The sequence below is a fragment of the Trichomycterus rosablanca genome, chromosome 27 (assembly GCF_030014385.1).
Source record: "Trichomycterus rosablanca isolate fTriRos1 chromosome 27, fTriRos1.hap1, whole genome shotgun sequence".
NCBI lineage: Eukaryota > Metazoa > Chordata > Actinopteri > Siluriformes > Trichomycteridae > Trichomycterus > Trichomycterus rosablanca.
This window is the reverse complement of record NC_086014.1, coordinates 3403875-3426702: the sequence shown is the minus strand read 5'-3', so window position 1 is coordinate 3426702 and position 22828 is coordinate 3403875. Positions and strand designations below refer to the sequence as shown.

At 40.6% G+C, this 22828-nt stretch overlaps 1 protein-coding gene across 1 annotated transcript; it reads right to left on the bottom strand.

Moving 5' to 3' along the window:
- Nucleotides 1-2195: 2195 nt before the first annotated feature.
- On the bottom strand, nucleotides 2196-22277 carry ttbk1a (tau tubulin kinase 1a). Its single transcript, XM_062989292.1, has 17 exons — nucleotides 22215-22277; nucleotides 19832-19984; nucleotides 18666-18813; nucleotides 18499-18572; nucleotides 17926-18066; nucleotides 17475-17579; nucleotides 15296-15361; nucleotides 14935-15027; nucleotides 14334-14459; nucleotides 13517-13641; nucleotides 13157-13361; nucleotides 12908-12996; nucleotides 11636-12080; nucleotides 8050-8335; nucleotides 7750-7805; nucleotides 2741-4500; nucleotides 2196-2491 (listed from the first exon to the last, which is right to left on the bottom strand). Exons 1-17 carry the CDS (start codon nucleotides 22221-22223, stop codon nucleotides 2212-2214), a joined length of 4161 nt encoding a protein of 1386 aa, XP_062845362.1. The 5' UTR covers nucleotides 22224-22277; the 3' UTR covers nucleotides 2196-2211.
- Between the last annotated feature and the right edge of the window lie 551 nt (nucleotides 22278-22828).

Sequence of the window (22828 nt, the reverse complement as noted above, 5' to 3'; positions counted from 1 at the left end):
TGTTTCTCCCGTTTCATAATAATGCAAACCACATGTAATGATAGTCCATGGTTTTGTTTTGTGTCGTTCTTCTTTCATTTTTTTGAATAATCTGCACATACAGAAATAGGGGCAATTTTTATGGAAATGATAGTTTAAATTATACATACATAAAGTACAAACGCATGTATGAAACATACGAAAGTATGAAAACATGAAGACCACCTGTCTCCGTGAAAATACATTACTGTACCATAAACTTACCTAAAGGTACAAAATATACTTCTAAAGTTACCACCTCAGTGACAGGAAAGATACACTATATGGCCAAAAGTATATTTGTAGATTAATTCATAATAAAGTCTTTCAGTCACACATACGACATGCTTCCAACTTAGTGGCAACAGTTTGGAAAGAACCTCTTTATGTTCCATCATAATTGTGTCCTTGTCCATAAAGAAAAGTCCACAAGGACTTGGTTGACACATTTAATAAGGAGGAACTGGAGAGGCTTAGGTAGAGTCATGACCTCAATCCTATTGAACACCTTTGGAATGAATTGGATAGTCGACCACAAGTCCTCTCACAGACACGCTTTTAAGTCTTGTCAAAAGATCTGGTATTATTTTGGTGTTACTTATAAAGTGACCAAAAGTGTGTTGTGTGTGTGTGTGTGTGTGTGTGTGTGTTTGTAGGTCAACACAAAACACAAATAGTAAAAATGACAAAAATGCGATATGATTTCTGAGGTCCTGAGTAGAAATGGAATCCAAGTGGAGCTTAGGGGACAAAAATGGAATTTTAGTAGTTTTGTAGTATTTAAAAACTACAAAAAAAATGTATTCAACATGTATTTTTACTGGGTCAAATTACATGTCCAGGGAATCTTAATCACAAAAATTAAAACGTCATGTATAGCAATAAAATCTTTTAAAAATACCAAATATACATGTGACAAAATAACAAATCAGAAGCATGCACAGTAACACTGATATAATAACAAAGCTCTATTACTAATGACATTATTGGAACGGTTACTGTATAACATGTAGATTACAGTATTAACATTTCAGTGATTATGTATAAACAAAACTAATATAAACTAATCCGAATTCATTCTGTGTGCATTCAAGTGATACATGATCCACAGTCACATACATGGTAAATAGCACCACATTCGCTAAACATGACACTTACTCTAAAACAATTACTGGAAGCTCTTGTTTTCGCAGGGCCCAAAACAAATAAATAAATAAAATAATGACTATAGTGCTGAGTAAATCAATTAACAAACATGATAAGACAAAAGTATGCACTGTTTTACTATTTCTTGTAGTTTTACCAGGATTATTTACACAGTTATTGATATAAGTAAACATACACTTGTAATTCTGCAACTGTTCTGCTAATATTTTACTGTGAAAAATAAAATCAGCTAACATCTAGCTGTGAAAGAACCGTAGTTTGGTGAGTTGATGTTGGGATTACGATAACTAAATGTTTATGATTCATGGTACATTTATAAATCAGCTGTTATACTGCTCCTGACAATCAACGAGTGGACTTCTGTAACATATTAAAGGAGTAATTTAAGTGAATGCGTCTAGAAACCCGAGAGGCCTGTTTAATGTTTAAATCCATAAAGGAAGACGTGAAATAAAAATGGAACGGCCTACACATTAGAACTGAACAAAACTTGTTCCAAACAACAGATGTGCAATTATTTTAATTTACATTTTACATTTTTAGATGAACTCCCACTATGTTTTCTTTGGGATTAAGCACATGTGGGAATTAACAGAACAGAGTAAAAGGAGGTTAAAAAAGTATGTAGAGAAACAGACTACAGTCAGTAATTGTAGAACTAAAAAGTGCTTCTGTATGGTAAGTGGAGCTGATAAAATGGACAGTGAGTGTAGAAACAAGGAGGTGGTTTTAATTTTATGGCTGATCGGTGTACAATGCCAATTTTCTCTATTTGTACATGGTTTCAGATTCTCAAAATGCATCTTTAAAAAATGAACCCAGTAAGAATTGAAGACGATGAGAAAATGTACAGCACAGATGGGCTTCACTTAAGTGTAACTTAAACAGCTAACGTACAAGACAGGTGAACCTAATACATTATAAAAAATATAATACACTTTTCAGCCAATAGTGGTATTGCACTTGATTACCAGTGTGAGTGCAGATACTGTGTCAGAATAATAATAATAATTATTATTATTTATATTATCTAGGTGCAGTTGTGCTTTGTTTCCTCTTCAGATTAACCGTGTGTTTATTAGATGACGCAGCTTTGGTTTGTTTCCCACGGTGCATCACAGTGTGCATCTGCGAGCTTGTGCTAGTTCTGATGATCGCCCGCTGAGGGGAGGGGCTAGAGGTCCTGTGGGTGGAGCTTAAGCTGCGAGACGTGGTGAAGATGCAGCGTAGCGGCATTCGAGGACTCCCGGAACGAGTGAGAGCAGATTTAGACCTCACGCCCGTTCCAGATGACTGTGTTTTCAGTCTACAACACACAAAAATACATTCAGCTTCAAATCACACCACAAAAACCACAAGAACCTTGTGAGCTTTAGGTGTAAAGCTTTTGGGGTACAGGAGGAACCCCTACAGGACTACAGTCAAGAACCACAAGAACCTTGTGAGCTTTAGGTGTAAAGCTTTTGGGGTAGATGAGGCTGTCATTTCAATAAAATACAAAATCAGTCATTTCACAACATCAACAAGAATGGTAAAGAAAAAAAGAGGAGCATACCCATTGTTTTCAGTCTGTATTCTGCTCTCTGCAATTGTTGTGCTTTTTCTCGGTAAGGTTAAAGTAGACGTAGCAGCACCCATCAGCCTGGCTGAAGGTCTTCGTTTGGGCGTGGCTGGTCGAGGGATCCTGCTGCGCCATCCGTCACACCCTTGCGCCTGCGTGTCTTTTTTTACTTTACTAGACAACTCATCTGACTGGTGAATGTCCTCCTCTGAGGCAGTGGTTGACAGAGTCTCTGAGGCTTTCCAGGGCTCGTCTCCAGAAGACATGGATGAAGACGTCCTCGAGTTTAGCCTGGTCAGGTGTGACGGTCTCTGTCTCTCCAGCACCACTCGGGATAAGTCATAGTGCTTAGACCTTTTGTGCATTTGTTCCCGGGTCGAGACGGTTGGGTCAGTGCTGCCATTGTCTTCTGGCACCAGGATGGGAATCCGACTCCTGCTCCTTGGGCGGAAAAAAGGCTTTATGGTTTTTGCTCTAGTATCATCTCCTGCCTTAACGTGTCTTATCTCTTCTTTGGGCTTTTCTGATAAACCTTCCTTGTGTGACACAGGAGGGACAGTGTGGTCAGTTTTGGTACGCTTCTGACTCTGCATTTCAGACTGAAAACCTCCAGTTCCCAAAGGTATGATGGTTTTGTGTCTGCTGTTCTTGGGTTCACCCTTAAATTGATTGTCTCCAGATACTTTAAGGTTACCCTCTTGGACAGGCAGACCTTTGGAACACATGATGTTGAGATGTGTGGTCTCAGCTACGTGGATAAAGGTTTGCTCCACTTTTGTAAAAGGAGGAGATGCAACAGAATCAGTTGGGATCGGTAAAGTAACTGGTGGGTTACACATTTGTTTCACTGTCTTGAAGGTCCCAAAATCATCTTGATAGCATTTGCTGTTTGAAGGTCTTTGTTCTGGTTGATTTGTGTCCACCTTAATAAATAGAGAAGATGCAGAAGAAGCAGATGCTCTGTGGTTGCACTCTTGTTTGTCCAACCTTTTGGTTCCATCATTTGACTCATTCTGACTCACTGACGAAGATACTTCTGTTTGGTTTGTCTCCACTTTATTCATATAAGTGAATACAGAAGAAGCAGTTTTCTGTTTGACTAAGCAGGAGATCCCAAAGTCATCTGCATTGTCCTGAAAGTTTTGTTTCAACTGATTCTTCTTCCCTGTGGTCAGAGGAAAAGATGCTGCAGAGACAGTTGAGCTTAATGGGTTCCAGTCCTGCTGGAGTGAATTTATGATTCCATGATCTGTACCGCACTGAAGCTTTGTAGGTCCTTCCTCAGGTTGGTTCTTTTCCAAAAGACAAAACTGATGGTCCACAGCAGCTTTTTCGCTCGAAGGAACTTCTGTCCCAGCTCCATCTGCCATGTCTCCAGAATGTGGAGACTTCCTCACATCTCCGGGCGAAAACAGAAGAGTTTTGGATATGTCCTCAGCCACTGAGCCAGGATCTCTGGGTTCCTTTAGTGGGTCGTCAGCCAACAGGGTTGAAGGAGGTCCGTCTTGGCTTTGGTCCATGCTGTCAGAATCGGTCTTGGTCACGTCATCATCTCTGGGTCCTTCATCCTGGGTGTCGGGAGGCGTAGCCATGAAGCCGCGACGCTGATGAAGGCTTCCGGTAAGCATGACGGTGAGAAAATCAGCCCTCTTGGCCTGAAGTTTTGGAAGGATGTGGAATATTTCTTTCTCAGAAAATGGAGCTTTGGTCCGATAGTCTGTTGGGGAGAGGAGAGTTTCGCTGTCGACTGAGACCTAAAAGAAAACGAGAAGTAATATTATTACTGAGGAGTTTTACATTTAGGAACTTTGTTTAGACTTTGTTAAACACTTTGACAAAAGAGCGATATTCTATATTCGCCACACCCCTCCCTAAAGTTGTCATATATTTCAAACAGCCATCTTCCCAAAACACATTAATAACATTAACTGTAGATTTTTACCAGTTCCACCAGCCTTGTTGTAATATAAAAATTAAATAACATTATTTACTTTCCCAAACACTTTAATATTCTTTTGGTTGCACATAATCATTTCAAGATTGTCTGGATTACATATATGTGTAGAAAAGGCACAAAACTGCAGTTTTTCATCTTAATATCAGAATGAATGCCAAAATATAGGTTTATTATTCAGCACATACACACCATAACCATTCACGTTACATGCTTTTACCTACAGGAGACTTTATAGATGTGTTGCATGTATATACAGAAATATAGTTGATAACAAAAGTTTATACATGCTTTACCTGTATACAGCATACACAGTTTATACAGTAATACTGCTGTTATAAAAAGAATCTGTATAGTACATAATTATACATACAGGCATAGACCGACTAATATTTATAAGGTCATAATATCCAGCTAATTGCTGATGCTTGCTGGATAATTGATAATCTGCAAGCACATACGAGTCTGCTCATCAAAATGTGAACTTAGGTTTATAAGAAAGCTAATCATGGATATAAACGCTGTCTGTAAGGAAACCCGCTTCCAAAACAAGTACAGAGATAGTAATAATATTCTGAAGCATTAGTAACAATAGTAATGATACAGAGTGTAAATAATTGATTATCGAAACACAATTTTGAATATTATTTTCCTTATTGAAACAAGTTCTTTTAGTGATGATCCTTGATAATTAAATCGTCCATCTTTTCAAACTGTTAATTCCAATTTGGTTTTCTGTACACATCAAACATCAGCCCATGCACCAAACTACTGTGTACAACAATCAAGGCAGGAAGTGCATGTGTTCATAAAAGTTGTGTTCTGTATATGTAGGATATTGGACGTGAAGCAGTAACATGTATTTCTACTTCAGATACCAAAACTCACATCTAATCCTGACACAGCGTACCAATATCACTGCTCATTCATTTAATATTACATTTTGATCTGTATCACTGATAAACATGATAAGCTTTAATTAATAGATTTTACAGGATCATTTTACAATACAGTTGGCCAAAAATTATTAGAACTTTGTTTGTATTGGTCAATTTTTATATCTATTACAAGACAACAGGGACATTCTTCAGAATCAACCAGACTGCATTAATGCTTATTGATTACGTGCATGTGTTGTGCTGCATTTACGGCTAGTTTACTGTCGATTACAGAAAAAAAGTTTCTGTTCAGTAGAATCATTAGAATGAATTCCCCTTTATCTCCCAATCTGGTCATTTCCAATTCGCAATTCTCGGACATGGGGAGAACATGCAAACTCCACACAGAAGGGACCCGGACCGCCTCACCTGGGGATCAAACCCAGGACCTTCTTGCTGTGAGGTGACAGTGCTACCCACTTAGCCACCGTGCCACCCAACAAGTTATTTTGTTGTATTTAATGTGGCCCATTGATTTAAACTGTAGGAAGTAAGATTTGAGATTGACCTTCGGCCTTTTGTAGCCAAATATATTCCAAACATATTACTTTTAGCATAATTATTTAGCAGATTCGCTCTAGTTTGATCATGCATTTTATTCTAATTGCAGAAAGCAATGAAAAGGCCAGTCCAAAAGTTATGAAAATATTAATAAAAAAATGAATCAATCAACGAACAGTTTCGTAGCTTCACCACGACGGGCCTGAATTCAACTTACAACAAACATTGAATCAGCTAGGAAATGTGATCCAACCCAATATTCAGAACTTTCCATTGTCCATTTTCATTTGGTTGAGTTGATTAGAAAAAGCAATGTAAAACAATTCTACGCCTATGTTTGGTAGGGTTTTCCCAACCCTATGTTTACGTGCTATGCTTTGTGTCTGCTAAAGCCCTAGTTTACATATACGAGAATTCACTGTATCGCTGCTTTCTTCTTTATTGCAACCTTCTGTATAGTATCATCGTTCCAGAGAGACTGTTTTGCCTCGGACTCGCTGGTTCCTTATAAAGTGCGCGTGTAAAAGTACAGTACTGAATGAAAGTCTAATACCCCACAACGTAACAGTCACATGACCTTATTCATATCCAGACACTCCATTGATAAACACATCAGTCAGTTCATTCACATTCTCTGTTTAGACTGAACAGCTACTCAAAATGAACTGGAAATGGACAATCCTCATATTTTATTCAAACAGAAGTGAAACACACCAGATGTCAGACAAAGTGGTTTCATGTAGCTTGTTAGTGGCGTTATGACTCTTTGGGGAAAAAAGACTCCTCTCAATCACCTGTTTCACTTGCATATTTTCCTTATTTTTTGCAAAGCACCTTTAGATCAAGTCACATCTGTTACTGTTATAGAGGTTCCACTTAGCTAAAACACACATTTAGCATACCTTTTAGCATCAATAGTAACACCGTGAGCCTCCAACCATTAGTAATATCACTTAGTCTACCTTTCATTTGTAATACTCCACTGGAACTTCAAACAACAGACATAGAACATATTGCACTTTTAAAGTGCAATGATTTTACTTAGTACACATGTAAAGTGCAATATTATCACTTAGCCTGTTTTTTAAAATCAGTAACATGACTTCTCTCACGTATGAAAGGTAATATTACTTGCCTGCATTTCACTGGCAGTAATATCACAACACACCCTTAAACATCAATTATACTACTTAATGCAACATTAAAGGTCAGTAATATCGTTTAGCACATCTTTAAAATACAGTAACATTACTTGAAATCACTTATTTACCCGTTAAAGACCATTGCTTTAAGTAAGTGCAACTGCCTCAAAGTTAGTAATATTACTTAAGTAATATAAGTAATATAACCCAGCATTAGTAATATCACTTAAGTAATATCACAAATGCAAGATTTATATATAAATAATATAATTTATCATCCCTTAGCAAATCCTTATGCCAGTAAGATCACTTTACTAACCTTTAAATGTCAAAAATATCAGTGCACTTTTGAATATCAGTACTTGTAAGGCAAAAAAAATTGAATGACAGGCTGAGTGCAGATTTACTAGTTAATAAAAAAAAAAAAGAAAAACCGTATTTGCATAAATGCTGGGCCTGACCGCTCACCTCTCTCTGTATTTCAGGACCAAGAGCATGCAAAACCACATGATGACTGAGGACTGCTGCATATAAAGTAGATTTTCAAGAATTTCGGGTGAATTTCTAACGCAGTACGCAGCCTAAAAGCTGAGAAAAAAACAGCCCAATAAGCTCAGTCAACAAGAAACAAGTTAAAATCACTTAGAATTGCATTCCTTTATGAGTTTCCAGCAAACCCCTACCACTCCACCCCACCCTGTGAGTTTATTGCATTGAAGAACACACACACAGTGTGTATGAGGAGTGCGTGAACCGAATGTGCTCAGCTGTTTTTGTTCATCAGTTTGGCAATAATGTGCTGGATGTGGGCACGGGGGAAGTTGAGGCCAGAGTGTCGCTGCGTGCGAAGCACTGCTGAGTGCGGGCGGGGCATCCCGCTATGGGAGCGGAGTCTCTGGTTGGCGTGAGCCGGGCTGCTCTCGGCAGAGCGGCTCCTCTGGATTAAAGATGAGTGAGGATACTCCTCCGTCTCCAGGGTGGAGGACGAGAACATGTAGGAGGCAAGGCGGCGCAGCTGATTGGGACGAGGGGACAGAGGTCTGTCCTCATCCACCTGAAACGAAAGCAGAGAGAGACGACAAGGTTAAAACAAATAAAACAAACGGAAGGACTGTGTCATTATTTAAAGACGTGTGCCGATATTCAGTAATGTCACTTTCCACTATATTAACTGTAACTTCAGAATATTGCTATTGAGTTTTAAAGGTACAATAAGTAGCAATATTATATGCTGTATGTTTCAGGGATCTCTGAGTGATATTTTTTACATTTAAAAATACTTTAATTAATTAGCTCATGTGGCACGGTGGCCAAGTGGGTAGCACTGACGCCTCACAGCAAGAAGGTGCTGGGTTCGATCCCCAGGCGGGGCGGTCCGGGTCCTTTCTGTGCGGAGTTTGCATGTTCTCCCTGTGTCTGTGTGGGTTTCCTCCGGGAGCTCCGGTTTCCTCCCACAGTCCAAAAACATGCAAGTGAGGTGAATTGGAGATACTAAATTGCCCTGTAGGAGAATGGGTGTGTGTATGTGTGACTGCCCTGCGATGGACTGGCGCCCCGTCCAGGGGGTTACTGTGTGCCTTGCGCCCATTGAAAAGCCGGGATAGGCTCCAGCTCCCCCCCCCCCTTCCCGCGACCCTGATTGGATAAGCGGATAAGAAAATGAATGAATGATAATTAGCTCATCTTTAAAAGAGTAATAAGAAATGTCACTGATCTTAAGGTGCACGCTTAGTCTTAAAACTAACTAAGTAAATTAGTATTAGTTAGGAAGCGATAAATAGTAAACAAACGCAACACTGGAGTTTGGGCTTCAATTACCTGAAACACAGAGTATCTTAAACAATTACAAAACTGTTATAACATTTTCACATTTACTGTGATAAGACTGTAATATCAGCACACGCCGAGTTACGACATCATCTCACAATACACATGCAGCAAGGAGAGACGAACATTTAGAACAGAGAGGAGCAGGGTCTCTGTTTATTTAGCAGATATTATTTGAAAGGTTTTCTTATTGTGGTTGAGCAAAACTCTTTGAAAGTGCCAATTTCCTGCAAACTGCAGTGCAATGAAAAAAGTATTTGCCCTTTATCCGGATTTATTCACTGTGTTCATACTTAGTTCTTTAAGATCCTCAAATGAATTCAGTCAAGTGGAATCTGAACATTACTCAAACAAAACCTTTTTGTAAAACTTTGAGGTGTGTTTTGGGTCACAATCCTGCTGCATTATTAATTCCTATTAATTCCTAATTCCTATAAAGGGTATAGAAAGTCTCTGAGGAATGATACGTGTCAGGGTGTACTTAATTCTGTGTAGGTGCCCAACTCAAGAGTAGGAAAAACACCCGCAGACTTGTTTATTTCTACCACCACCATGCTTCAGTGCTGTTTTAATACACTGTGCTAAATCTTAATCTTAATCCTTCTGCTATTAATCTCAAACTTGTATTTATGTTAACTCCAGACAAATGTTTGGTCATCTTAGCCCATGCCAAGTGTTGCTACTAGCTACATGCCAAGACCACTGCTACTATTTAGCACATTCTGTATCTGTGCAGTAGTTGCTATTCTGTCTCTCAGTAAAGAAAGCTTTATGTATTGGTCTTTCAATGGTGGTCACATTTGGCCTGTCTGAGCGTGTGCTGACCATGTGACCATGAAAATGTGACCTTTTGTACAAATCTTCATTTGCCAAATACTACGAAATTCAGAAATTCATGCTTATGTCATGTCATTCAGATTTTCACTCAAATTGTTATGCAGATTATGCTTTGTATTGAAAAGAACTGTATTAAATTTGGCAAAAAAAATATGTCACCCTAGGAAAGGTGCAAAACAAAAACCCCTGCTAACCACAAGCAACGTAAAGGCTGATCTCACATTTGTTAAAAAAAAAAAAAAAACACCCTGATGACTTTCCCAGCCATTTGTGATGTTCTATAGATAAATTGAAAATGGAACCTTTTGGAAGCCACTGGGTTGTGCCATCTCACAGCATTCCACAATAAGAAAACAACAGTTAAACCATGGTGGTGCCAGTGTGATGGTTTGGGGATATTTTGCTGCCTCCGTTACACATCTATTTAGTGTGGAAAAAAAAGAAAACAGAAGGGGCAAATACTTTTCACAGCACAATGAATCTGCAGGACGCAAGAGAACTGCCTGAGAATCCTGCCTGAGAACTGTTACCTCAACAACACACAACGTACAAACATACAGACAGAAGGAAAGTAGCCCGACATGGGAAAACAATGACGAAAAAAACAAACACAAAATAGTGGTGAGGTGATACAGAAAGAAAATGACCATCCTAAACGGTGCTTACCCCAAACACCTCTTTTCTCCTCTCGTGCCGCTCCATGTGTTTGCTTTTCTTCTCAGGGCAAATAGCGTCATACATTTGAGCGTTCTAAGGACGCGGTTACACAAGAGAGAAAAGAGACTGCTGGAGGGGGAGAAACGTAAATGATGCGAGGATCTGATTCTTATACAAAGTGAAAAGTCTGGGCTCTCTCACTGCAATGGGACTGTTCATACAGTAAAAAGCTGAGACAGGAAATTTATGAATGGGGGAGAAAACACTGGATCTGAAAAGGCTAGAATGTAAAATAAACTTCCCAGTAAAACGCTTGACTGAAGTTATTTGGAGAAATTATTAAAAGCACAGCGAGCCATAATGAGCATTTTAAAAACATGATATTGATCATCAACTTTATATGACTGAAAAATGAAGTGTGTGTGTGTGTGTGTGTGTGTGTGTCAACTCACAAATGTAAATTACAACTGTATTATCAATACACAAATATCATAAATAATATTAGCACCCGGGGCTAGCATTAGTTTGTGAATAAAATACACACACAGAGCCATCATATCTATCCTAGAGTAAACAAGTATTCAACCAAGGAACACGCAGAATTCCTTTTGACTTTATCAAAATTGTAGGGAGTCGTTTAGTAATGAAATTTCAGGGTCAGGGTCCTTTCTGTGTGGAGTTTGCATGTTCTCCCTGTGCCTAATTCCTTCGGGTGCTCCAGTTTCCTTCCACAGGCCCAAAGACATGCAACTGGAGTTACTAAAACTGCCCTAAGTATGTGTGTGTGTGTGTGTGTGTGTGTGTGTGGCTTTTCATGTCATTTCATGTAGTTCTATTAAAGCGTACACCTTCTGATTTAAGGCTGGGTCCCAAATGTCTCCTGTTAGTGTCTTCAGTAGATCATCAATCAATTTAAAGCTTTATCTCAAACAACAGAATTTATGTATAGCTGGGTTATGAAATATAGCATTTGGGACACAGCCTAACCTTTTTAGCAAGCTGCATTCAGGTGTGTGTGTGTGAATTGTCGTACCTGTCTGTGAGGTGACGATGAATCTGATGGTCTGGCTCGACACAACGATGGACTGTCCATCGATGTCCCTTGACCCCGCCCACTTCGCCGTGCCATCTCTGCATCGATCGCGCTCCTAGCGTTCAACTTGGGCCGAGTGGCCGTGTCCTCCAGGGGGCGGAGCTCCTCAGGCTCGTCGTCAGTGGTGCCGGACGTGGTCGGCTCTGCCCCTGGTGGACGATGGTGGAAGTCCCTAAGCTCCGTCTCTTTATCGATAATGACCCACTCCTTGCTGTCAAAGTCCTCCTCCTCAGCCAGAGGCACGGAGCGGATGAAGGCGTTGCTATGGGCCTCCGACCCATCGTTGCGACAGCGGTCGCCACGGCAGCCGTCAATTGACAGCATCTGGGCGGGCTGGGATGAGTAAAGATGGCGGGAAGGAGAGCCGAGAGCATCCATTCGCGACCTGAAATATAAAAAAACACATGAAAATGCTTCAAACACAATTTACATTCGGAATTCAATAATTTGTGGATAACTGATTTCAAGCCAATTGGGGACAGAAACAATCCATTATGTGCATACAATCCGATATCGGCTTTACATTTTATCAGCAACTGCACCTAGAAAACAACTGGTCGAGCACTGTTTAGAGAGTGCCACGCCTTGAGGCTATTCAGAGAAAGACCTTCTCTCTCTCATCTGAGGAAAAGTAGGTCACATGCTACTGCACTTTGGTTTATTTTGGGCTATGCTAAATGCTCTACCTCTCTATTGGGATGTTCTCTCTGTGTAAAACCCCTTCATACACTCTTCTAAACTGATTCTTACATTGTATAAACACGAGGCAGGGTTAGGTTTAACTATGCTAGGTATTTTGGAGTCCAGAGCTTGTGTCCTAGTGACAGCACTGCTTCATTAAATGGACGAAGAACTAATTAATGTACTCATCCAAAATGTGGGTCCAAAGCCTTAAGAAAAACACTAGGTGCCACAGTAAACACAGTAAAATCATTATTTATTTTAATTTCATTTCCATCAACCACTTGATTCTGGTCCTGGAGGGTCTGGTCTTACTGGAAAGCACTGGGAGCCAGGCAGAAACACCCTGGACAGGGCGCCTGTTCATCACAGGGCTTCCTAAGACATGGCTGATCATAACTGCCGGCAGTTAGCACTGCTAGAATTCAAACCCTGTCTAAGCAGAAGTGGGTTAGCAGAATAGATCACTAATTACCTGTTTAAGCGCAGTGTAAGGTAATCCTGTACGTGCGGATCCTGTTCGCTTCTTACCTGAGTGAACGCATCTGTGCACTGGGAGACTCTGCCCCTCCACCACCTCTCTGTGGAGACACAGGACATACCCGATTCCCCTCCTCCTCCTAAGCAATTCAAACACAGAGCTTAGCTCAAGTACACAGCATTAATTCATCTATTAACACTTACTTTTCTGACAACATCTAGATTATTACGTAATCATGTACAGTAAGCTCAGCATTCACTAGTAATTGAAATGACTACTGTAATGTGTTTTCCTGCTACCTTTCCCAGGCTGATTCGGAGTTTGTTGCGGTTGAAGTCGGTGTTGTCCCACTCGTCTCCATCAGCAGGTGCTGCGCCATTTTCTGCTGGGGTGGGTGCGGGATTGGGTGGAGCGTTTTCCTGGTCGCTCAGATGCTCAGCCTGGAGAACATCGTCCGTGTTCTCCCTATGCAGGTCACCAGGGATCGGGGTCATGTTTATGGCCCTAAAGATCAAAGATCACAGTAGCAAATCAGTGTATGTTTTTGTTTGTGCTTGTAAATTAATTAAAACTTGTATTTTGACAATAATACTGTTTAATTTTGCTTAAATAATGACAATCCAGTGAAATGTGTATGTGTGTGTGAGTGTGTGTCTCACCCCACTATGGCAGCAGTTTGTCGTTTGTGTTGTGCACTTTGTAAGATTGTCATCTCCCAGTCATAGAGCTCATTCTCAGTGATGAAGCGGCCCTTCATGCTGTTGTCAAACACTGACATCAGCAGCTAAACACACACACACACACACACACACACACACACACACACACACAAAACCACATTTTATTAAAGGTGTACAATATACATTCTGATCACTGGGTGGCACTGCAGACCATTACAGTGATAGCTCAATGGTTAAGGTACTGAACTAGTAATTAGAAGGCTGCTGGTGCAAGCCCCACCAATGCCAATTTGCCACTGTTGCGCCACTGGCGAAGGCCCTTCAACCTAAATTGCTAAATTAAAAAATTGTAGGATAAACCGGGTCCCTGTTAAGTGTGAATATATAGTAGGAGGGAAAGGCAATCATTAACATTCAATTATGTTTTTTAATAATAATAATAATAATACTATTCAATATAATACAGCTAATCCTGCAGACTGTTAGAGAACTGACATGAATATTTATTTGATCTTCGGCATCGGGCAAACAGTCCATTTATTATTACACTTCAGTAAACACACACAGCCCTGTAAAAAGTAATGCCAACTCACAAAAATAGAAGATTAAGCATGTCATTAGGTATAAATGTCATCAAAACAACACATTACAAATGTAACCCCAGTTCTCTGGAACACTGAGCGTATAGATACAGCATTTTAATTTGACCAGAGCACTCTTTTAAACAATATAATATAAAGACAAATCAGTCTTTTAAAACAACACTGGATTTTTATTTAAGTGTTTATTTGTGTACCTGATAATCAGGTTTAGTGTAGTAATCCAGGCTCAAGATGTGCTCGAGGAAGACGTTAAATTCAGAAGGCATGTGCTTCAGCAGCATCCTGTGATCATAACGCTCCTTCACCTGACCCACCTGCTCCTGCACACATACACACACACACACACACAACCCATCACACTATGCATACTTCATCTACAACAGAAGGTGTTTGCTGCAGTGGTCTATTACGCTAACCCACCACCACTGGGCTCCAGGTTTAAAACTCAGCTGTGGTGTCTACATTCGACATAATTGCCTATGTCTGAAGGTGGGATGGATGAAGCCCTGCTCTATTCCAGCCTTGGATTCTGTGACCAGTGTTTGCATATTTTTTACTTCATCTAGCCTCCATCTGTCTTGGCCTTTGTAGTCATGATTTATCCCAAAAGCCACTGAAGTTGTTTGGGCAGCTTGTGGCTACTTTGTTTATTGTTGTACATACTGTAGATGTCACAGCCTTACTGATATTATTCTGATACTTGATTTTCATTGTCATTAAATTATTTAAAAGTACATTAACACTGCAATAACAAAAACATGTGTTTGTGTGTATGAGGGTTTACTTGTCTTGTACCTTGTCTTTGATCTTCCTCCAAGGCAGCTGACCAACAGCAAACTCAACCAACATGTAGAAGAGAGACCACAGATCATCATGGCGACCCATTTCCTGATAAGGAGGAAACAACATGGCTATTAGAAGCTTGTCAGGGTGTGTTCAATAGTTCAATATTTTATCTGAATTACAGCTGTCTTCACCAACAGTTTTGTATCCAATTAATAAATACCACTGGTATTCAAAAATTAGGGGCATTATAAACTAATAGAGACTACAGACAATTTCTCCACACATAATGATAATCCACTTACTGTGACTGGAGCCCGGTTTTATCATCACCATTGTAAATAAACATTGTATAACTGGCTAGTCCACTTACTTTGTTTTTGTGAGCGTTCACCGATGCGTAGCGGACGGTGCCACGAAAACCGGCTACAGTTCTGGGCTGTAAAATAAGCACAACAGTACATCAGAACACACATGCACAGAGAGTCTGCATCGATTAAACCCAAACCCCAATCTAAACGCACCCAACAGTATGAGCACAGACTAAAATCAGCTCAATGTAGCATGGTCAGAATCTTTACTGCAGCCCTAGAGTCATCTGTCACTTCTGGATTTGTACTTGCTGCTCTAGAACCTTTTTTTTGCATATGCACGTTGTACATTCACTTCACCCTACTTCCTTCATTTGTATTAGTTTCTTTTCTTTTGCTTGTTCAACTACTGGAGGCCAATAATTTCCCTTGAGATAAAAAACTATCCATCCATCCATCCATCTAAACACAAGCCATGTTAATTAGGTCATTTAAAAGACTTTGTCCTTCACAGGAAGTCAACGTTTACGTTTTACAAATCAAGCCTCGTGGAAATCAAAGCTTCTATGCTGGTCTAGATTCCTCAGTATAGCTGCACGATCAGATATTGCAAGCTAAAGTGACCGCAGAAGGGCAGCGTGGACTCCCCCACCACACACACACACACAAACACACAAACACACACATTCTCTCCCTCTCTGCAGTGAGTAAAATGTCCATGCCTGGGGCTGGATACAGCGTAATGTTCTTCCATAACACTGAACAGATAAACCCCCCATCTTATAGTGTGCAAGAGACAGTGAGTGTTTCATTTAATGATTAAAAGCAAACGACAAAACTGCTTTTGTTAACCCCGCCTCAAACACTCCACTCTAATAAAAAAAAAAACATTAGGAGCTAATTATCCAAATTACTCTATTAAACTCTGTACAGCAGCGAACAGATTTCAAAACGTGCGTCTAAGCTCGTGAGTTGGTCTTGTACAGGAAGAAATATGAGGTGAGACAGTGGCCAAACTGGCTCAGTCATTTAAGGAAGACATTATAGATCAAACAGAATACACACAAATAAAATGATACAGATGATTTTAACCTTTATAAACTTTCCTACAAATTCAAAAATGCCCATATCCTCTGTCCAGTTCTGCTTGGAAGATGCAAGTGCTTTTCTCACCCATAAATTATGTACAATTCTACAAATCTACAATTCTACACCATCTTCATGCCAACAAACCACTTCAAATGGGTGCCAGAAAAACTCATTTTGCTCATCTTGCCACTATCAGGAAAACTTCACCTGGTACCACCTACGAATTGCAATCTGCTTGGGGTGCAGAGTATAAAAGCTGCTGTGCATGTTTAAAATGGTCAGTCTGAGCTGAAAAACAGTGTAATGTAATACATAATGTAAACAGATCCAGCTTTGCTGGATGCTAAACAAACCTATTTGACAAAAATAAGGACAGTGTGGAAAACTACAAGCTTAATGCTCCCGACAAACAACATTTTATCCAATAATGAAAAACACAGCTTTTTAAAAATTGCTGATGTTAGTGGTGCACTGTTGATCAATGGCTGTCGGTATCTGGTGAAATTCACATCCTTCCTCGCAACACAGTACTGACCAGCGCATTGAACAAATGAACACACCAAACAGCACAGCATGTGTACACAAATGAGTCTATGCTTTGAGATGAGATGCCATAACAGAAGAAAATAAATGGATAACAATAAACTCACAGTGACATGCAGCGGGCAGTGTGTGGGCAGCACATGCACGCCTGAAATCAAAACTCCAAAACACTCTGAAACACAAAACATAAAAGTAAAGCAAGAGCGAAAGGCACATAAATCATAAGGAATGACTGAAAATCAAAAACACGCTTTAAGGCGCTCAAGTGGTGCAGCGGCAAAACACACTAGCAGACCAGAGCTGACATCCCGAACCCATCGGTTCGAAACTCAGCTCTGCTGGGTGTCTACACAAACAACGATTGGCTGTTTTTTAAGGAGGGAGCCGAAGGGGATTCCTCATAAATGATACGACCTCTGTTGGCTAATTGATGGCGCCTGCACAGAGACGAGGGATAATGTGATCAGGGTGTGACGCTCCGTACACAAAGCTGATCCACATATGAACTCTCCTCAGGTACAAAGATGCAGTCGACTACTGCACAGTTGTTAGTCACACGCCTCTGGTGGAGCTTAAGCCCTAAAGTTGAGTGAAACGTCATTTACTTACTGGTCGCACTTCTCCATTAGTGTTAGTATACTGCCTTGCAAGCCCAAAGTCCAGCATGTAGCACTTCCTGTATGTGGACGGGAGTCTCCCCATGGCAAAATTAGACTGAAACACAAACATAAATTAGTTACCACCTTACATATGGTTATACATTCTTGCACAATAAAAAACTATAAAAATTAGATAGCTAGAAGAACAATACAACATTGAAAGTCCTTAAAGCAATTGTTATGCTTTCTAAATAGCTGGAGGCTTGGAAGTGGCACTGACTGAAAATGCTGACCTGAAAATGCTGCAAATCTCTTGTCATATCACTTGGAGACATTTTTGCCTATCTAACCATCCTCTTCACTAAGTTAGGGAGCAAAATACACTTGCATCCTTTTTTGCATTCCTGTTTTATCGATTTATACCTTTGTATATTACTTCGCCTGCGTGTAAGCACACGTACCGGTTTGATGTCTCTGTGCAGAAAGCCGACAGAGTGGATGGCTTCGATGGCCTCCAGGATTTGCTTCCCTAGACGCAGCGTTGTGCTCATGGTGAAGGTTCCTTTGGGCTGACTACGCCTCATATCAGCCAGGTTCCGGCCCTGGACATACAACAAATAAACGTAATACATATAAACGGGAAAGGTTTGCATACACTTGTAGAATATTTTCCATGTTATTTCACTTTTAACAACCGCTTCATCCTGGTCAAGGCTGCAGTGGGTCTAACAGGGAATCACCGGGCCCAAGCTAGGATTACCCTGGACAGGGCACCAGTTGATCACAGGGCTTGGCCATCACCCCAGACATGGATATTCCTGCCTTGAGCCCAGTGTTTTCCGGTGAAACCAGACCTGCCGTGACCCTGACCAGGATAAAGCAGTTGATGAAAATGAGAGAAGTAAAAGTAAAATCATCAGACAATAATGCTTTTTCTAATGCTCCTTACACCTTCAGGTTACAAGGCTGAGCTCAGACAAGACATCCCTGCTCCATACTAACTACCATGACACGTGTGTGAATACGTTTGTTACCTGAAGCTGCATGACGACGTAGTTGAACTTATCGTTCCTTCCACACCCGATAAACTTACACACGTGGTTTTTACCTGGAGGAACAAAGTTAGAATCCATCCATGAGCTGCTCAAACAGTTTCTAACAAATTGTTATTTATTATACTCGGTGGAGTCACATCTCCTACCTTGCAGTTTTTTAAGCACTGCTACCTCCATCTTTAGCACCTGTTTGGGTTGCTGAGCTGATTCTACTTTGAGAGCCACATTCTCTCTGGTTACCTGATCCAGAGCTTCATAGATCTCACCAAACCCTCCACCGCCAATTTTCTTTAACTGAAGAACACACCAAAACATAAAGTTAATAACAATTTGCTCAATAGGCACTGCTAATTTATATTAGAGCTGGGTGATATGACACTATCATGTCTGCAATATATTAGCATTATCATACATTGTTAAGAATATGTTGTATATCTTCAGGTTTGATCAGGTTTTGGAGTAATATAATATGAGCTGATAATTGCATTTGGGTGTGAGGGCCATAGTGTCAAAAGCCTGTAAGAAGTTATTTGGAACTTGCTCTCTAGCGTTTGTTGTCTCACATGAGACTACTCTATAGAGCCCCTAGGTGTAAATAAGTGAGTGATTGCATAGAAATACACATCTTCCAGGGTGTATGTCTGATTTGTTTCCATAGCAGTACACATAGCAGCTTTATGGAACAAGTAAGAATGTAGAAGTGCTTCCACAGTAATTTCTCTAGTTTAGTCTTTCACCATCTACCATGCATAATACTATAAAAAGAGTCTGGAAATCCAGAGAAATCCCAGTCAGTGTAGAGCAAGACTGGAAACCACTCTTAAATAACTGTGACCTTTGAGTCCCCTGACACCATTGCTTTGGGTCACATACAGCCATATGAGCTCATATGAGAGTAGCGCAGTTGTAGCTTAGTGGTTAAGGTACTGGGCTAGTAATCAAAAGGTCGCTGGTTCAAGCCCCACCACTGCCAGGTTGCCATTGTTGGGCCCCTGAGCAAGGCCCTTAACCCTCAAGTGCTCAGACAATATGCTGTCACAGTACTGTAAGTCACTTTGGAAAAAAGTGTCCACTAAATGCTGAATATGTAAATGAGTACTTCAAAAAAACGTCGTCACCTAACCCAGTCTGCCACTGCATCAAGAAATACAACCTGAAAGTTTATTATGCACATAAAAAGCTGTACATCCATTATATGAAGAAACATTATAAATTAATCATGTGTGCTCCAAGCATTGTCACAGTTAAAATTCCAGGACTGCTCTGACAATCGTATGTTACCTAAATGCTACATAAATGTGAGTATTCTCACCACTTTCCAGCGCTCCTTCACCATGCAGTTTGGAGGAAGTATGTCCTGCAGCTCTGTTGTTCCGTTCATGTTGTCGTTTTCCCGCAGAGCAGGAACTAAACACTGCAAACCCGGTAACACTCGGACCGCCCCAAGCTTAAAGGATCCATTAATCTGCAAAACACAAAAACACACACACACAAAGACACATTGTGCAAGTAAAACATCGGCCTACATGTAAAAGCTTCTAGTTACTGACACCGAGTTGTTAGTGCTGAGCGAAAGTCTGTTGGGTGTGGCCTTTATTTTGAGCTGTACTTACCTATGTGACCTCACAACTCACCTGTTCTCCATTGGTAACACACACAAAGATCTACACACTTAACGTAACGCAGCTGACTTACACATCAAATAGTCAGACTAGATGACAAAGCAGAAACTCAAACTGAAAGCCATGCTCTGCTGCATGCCGTGCAGGTGCACCAAACATGCCAGTCCAGCAGCAGCACACGTATGCATTACAGATATACATATTAGAAACAGTGACAGAACACATACTGGTGCTTCAAAGATATCTTCATCTTTACCTTGTGCACTCATCAGCCACTTTATTACATCTATCTTCTGTATACATTACTTGGCATGCCATAAAGATGCACTTTGTGGCTGTACAATCACTGACTGTAGTTATTCTGTACATTGCCGCTCTATTCCAGTGTGTAATTATCCTTTAGCAGCACTGGTGCTCTTATACCTCGCATGAGCACATAAACACCCTCATATCACGACAGGCACAGAGAACAGGATGTCTATTATTTCCATGAACAAACCCAAACATTGACTCTTCAGAGTCAGACCATAACACTAATTTCATTTAGACATTTTAGACATAGATGTCTTTTTAAAACACTATGTAAAATTCTATGTAGTCATTATTGTACGTTGTTTTTGCACGAGTTTATGCCCCTGCATACCCAAATGAGTACACTTTTTTGAAAGCTCTTATATGTTGATTAGGGATGTTTAACCGGATAACTGATAACGACATAGACAACGTTTTCCGATTGATGCGGTGTGTTTAAAATGTCACATTTCAATTTCTGCAACAGCTGACGCCTGATTCCATTAGAGAGTGAAGCTGCAGCTCTTTACAGGATGCTGATTCAAAACACACATAGGCGGCTTTCACATGATAAGCGTTTTACGTACGTAGCAGAAGGGCTTTCTGCTGGCTGCGCCACTAAGCACCAAGCTTAAGAATAATACACAATATTTGCAGCTTATTCGTATGTAGTTTTGTATGATCTGCATGTAAAATTAAAGTGGCTTTAATTGAAGGGTGAATTATACCATATTGAAGCGCTACGAAGCCATGCCGAGCGATTCCAGGATTAGGAAACGCGGGATTGTTATTTAAAAGGCAAACCTGGTCTCACAGTTTCACAGCTCACAAGTCTTCATGCCATATTTTCTACAAATGCCAAAGCTGAATACATATTGAAAAGGTTAGCAGCAATTTGGGTTGAAGTTTGCAGTGGCAAGCGGTAAAAACAGGGCGTCAAAGCCGTACATCTGTGCGCTACACAATGCTCGGCGCAGTACAGGTCTGTTTTCAGTCCATCGAAAACAATAGAAAACAAATAGTTGAAACAAATTCCTTGTCGCTGATGTAAGAGTGGACTTTGCTGAACGATCGAGGCGTCTGCATTGGCTTTCATGGTTGGGGGTGGAAACGGCAGCGACAAAAGCGACATTAGTTACAACTGGCCACAACTGAACTGGGTGCAAAAAGGGAAAAAAATCAGAGTACCAATACTTATATATAAACACAGAAATCTTAATCAAGCTCACTGACAGCCACAAAACACACATGCAAGTTGAGCATTAGCCTATTAGGTGATGTTAGGTAAGCTAGATAACTCGTTAACTATGAAAATGGTTCATAAGCAGCCTACAAACACAAAAGTACGTGTTAATCAGAACATTGAACAGTGTTTGCCATTAGTGGTACAGCTAATTCTCATTCAGTCCGAGCGATGATTCTGTCCTCTAGGTTTCTTGACTAGTAATTAAAAACACTGGACTGTCTTGACACTATTTCGGTTGCACAGGATTTAATGCTGCTACCCTAACAACGTTTTCCTCCTCCAAGCTGAAATGAAGGATATGTTACTAAACGTCTTTGTTGGCGATATTGCACGTGCCAAGTAACCCGATGTATTAAATTCCAGATCGCTGGAACATGCCTACGCAGCAGGGCGAGGCTGAAGTGAGCGCAAAGCGGTGAGGAGGGGACAATCATCCATTCCTTATCTCCTAGGGAAGAGAGGGAAGCTGCGGCAGCCATTTGTGCTCAGTCTTGCCAAAAATAGTGAAAGTGCACTTGGCAAAAAGAAACTCTCACCATATTCATTAATCTCTTCCAAAACCTCACAAACTCAACCGAATTAGTCGACGCCACAGCCCTCCTCTGCTGGCCTACAAGCCAAACACACAAGAGAAGAGATATTACAGCCTGAGTGTATAGTTCAAACCCAGCGTTCAGTGCAGATGCGTGGCGCAGTGCGAGCACGGGCTTAACGCCTCATTTTTCATTGTCACATTGCCTAAATGTCACTCACCGTCAGAGAGCCGAGAGGCCGCGCACCAAGAAGGTGAAAAGCAAAGGGTCACACGGTTAAAGTAAGCCATAAAAACACAACACACAACACACACACGAATGCAGCAGCACACAGCGAGAAGCAAAGGTGCAGAACAGAATACAACACTGCAGGTTCACAATGCAACGAATGCAACCAAGTACAGGAAATACAGTGTGCAAATACAGCAAACATAACACACATAGAAACAGTACGCCAACGAATACCGCTCAACACTAAATACAGGCCACACTCATAAACTCATGAACACAATGATCAGGGCCATTTTACCACAGGTTAACCAAAACCAGTATTGTTGCCAGTGCTAAAATTTCTTTAATTCAAAAACAAAATCAGATTAGCAATAAAAGGTTTCAGC

Coding starts and splice junctions, on each gene's coding strand:
- ttbk1a (XM_062989292.1), bottom strand. Junction 13,642..14,333: donor ACACTAAACCTGATTATCAG/GTACACAAATAA, acceptor GTGTGTGTTTAG/CTGCTGATGTCAGTGTTTGA. Junction 12,081..12,907: donor GCACAGATGCGTTCACTCAG/GTAAGAAGCGAA, acceptor TTTATATTTCAG/GTCGCGAATGGATGCTCTCG.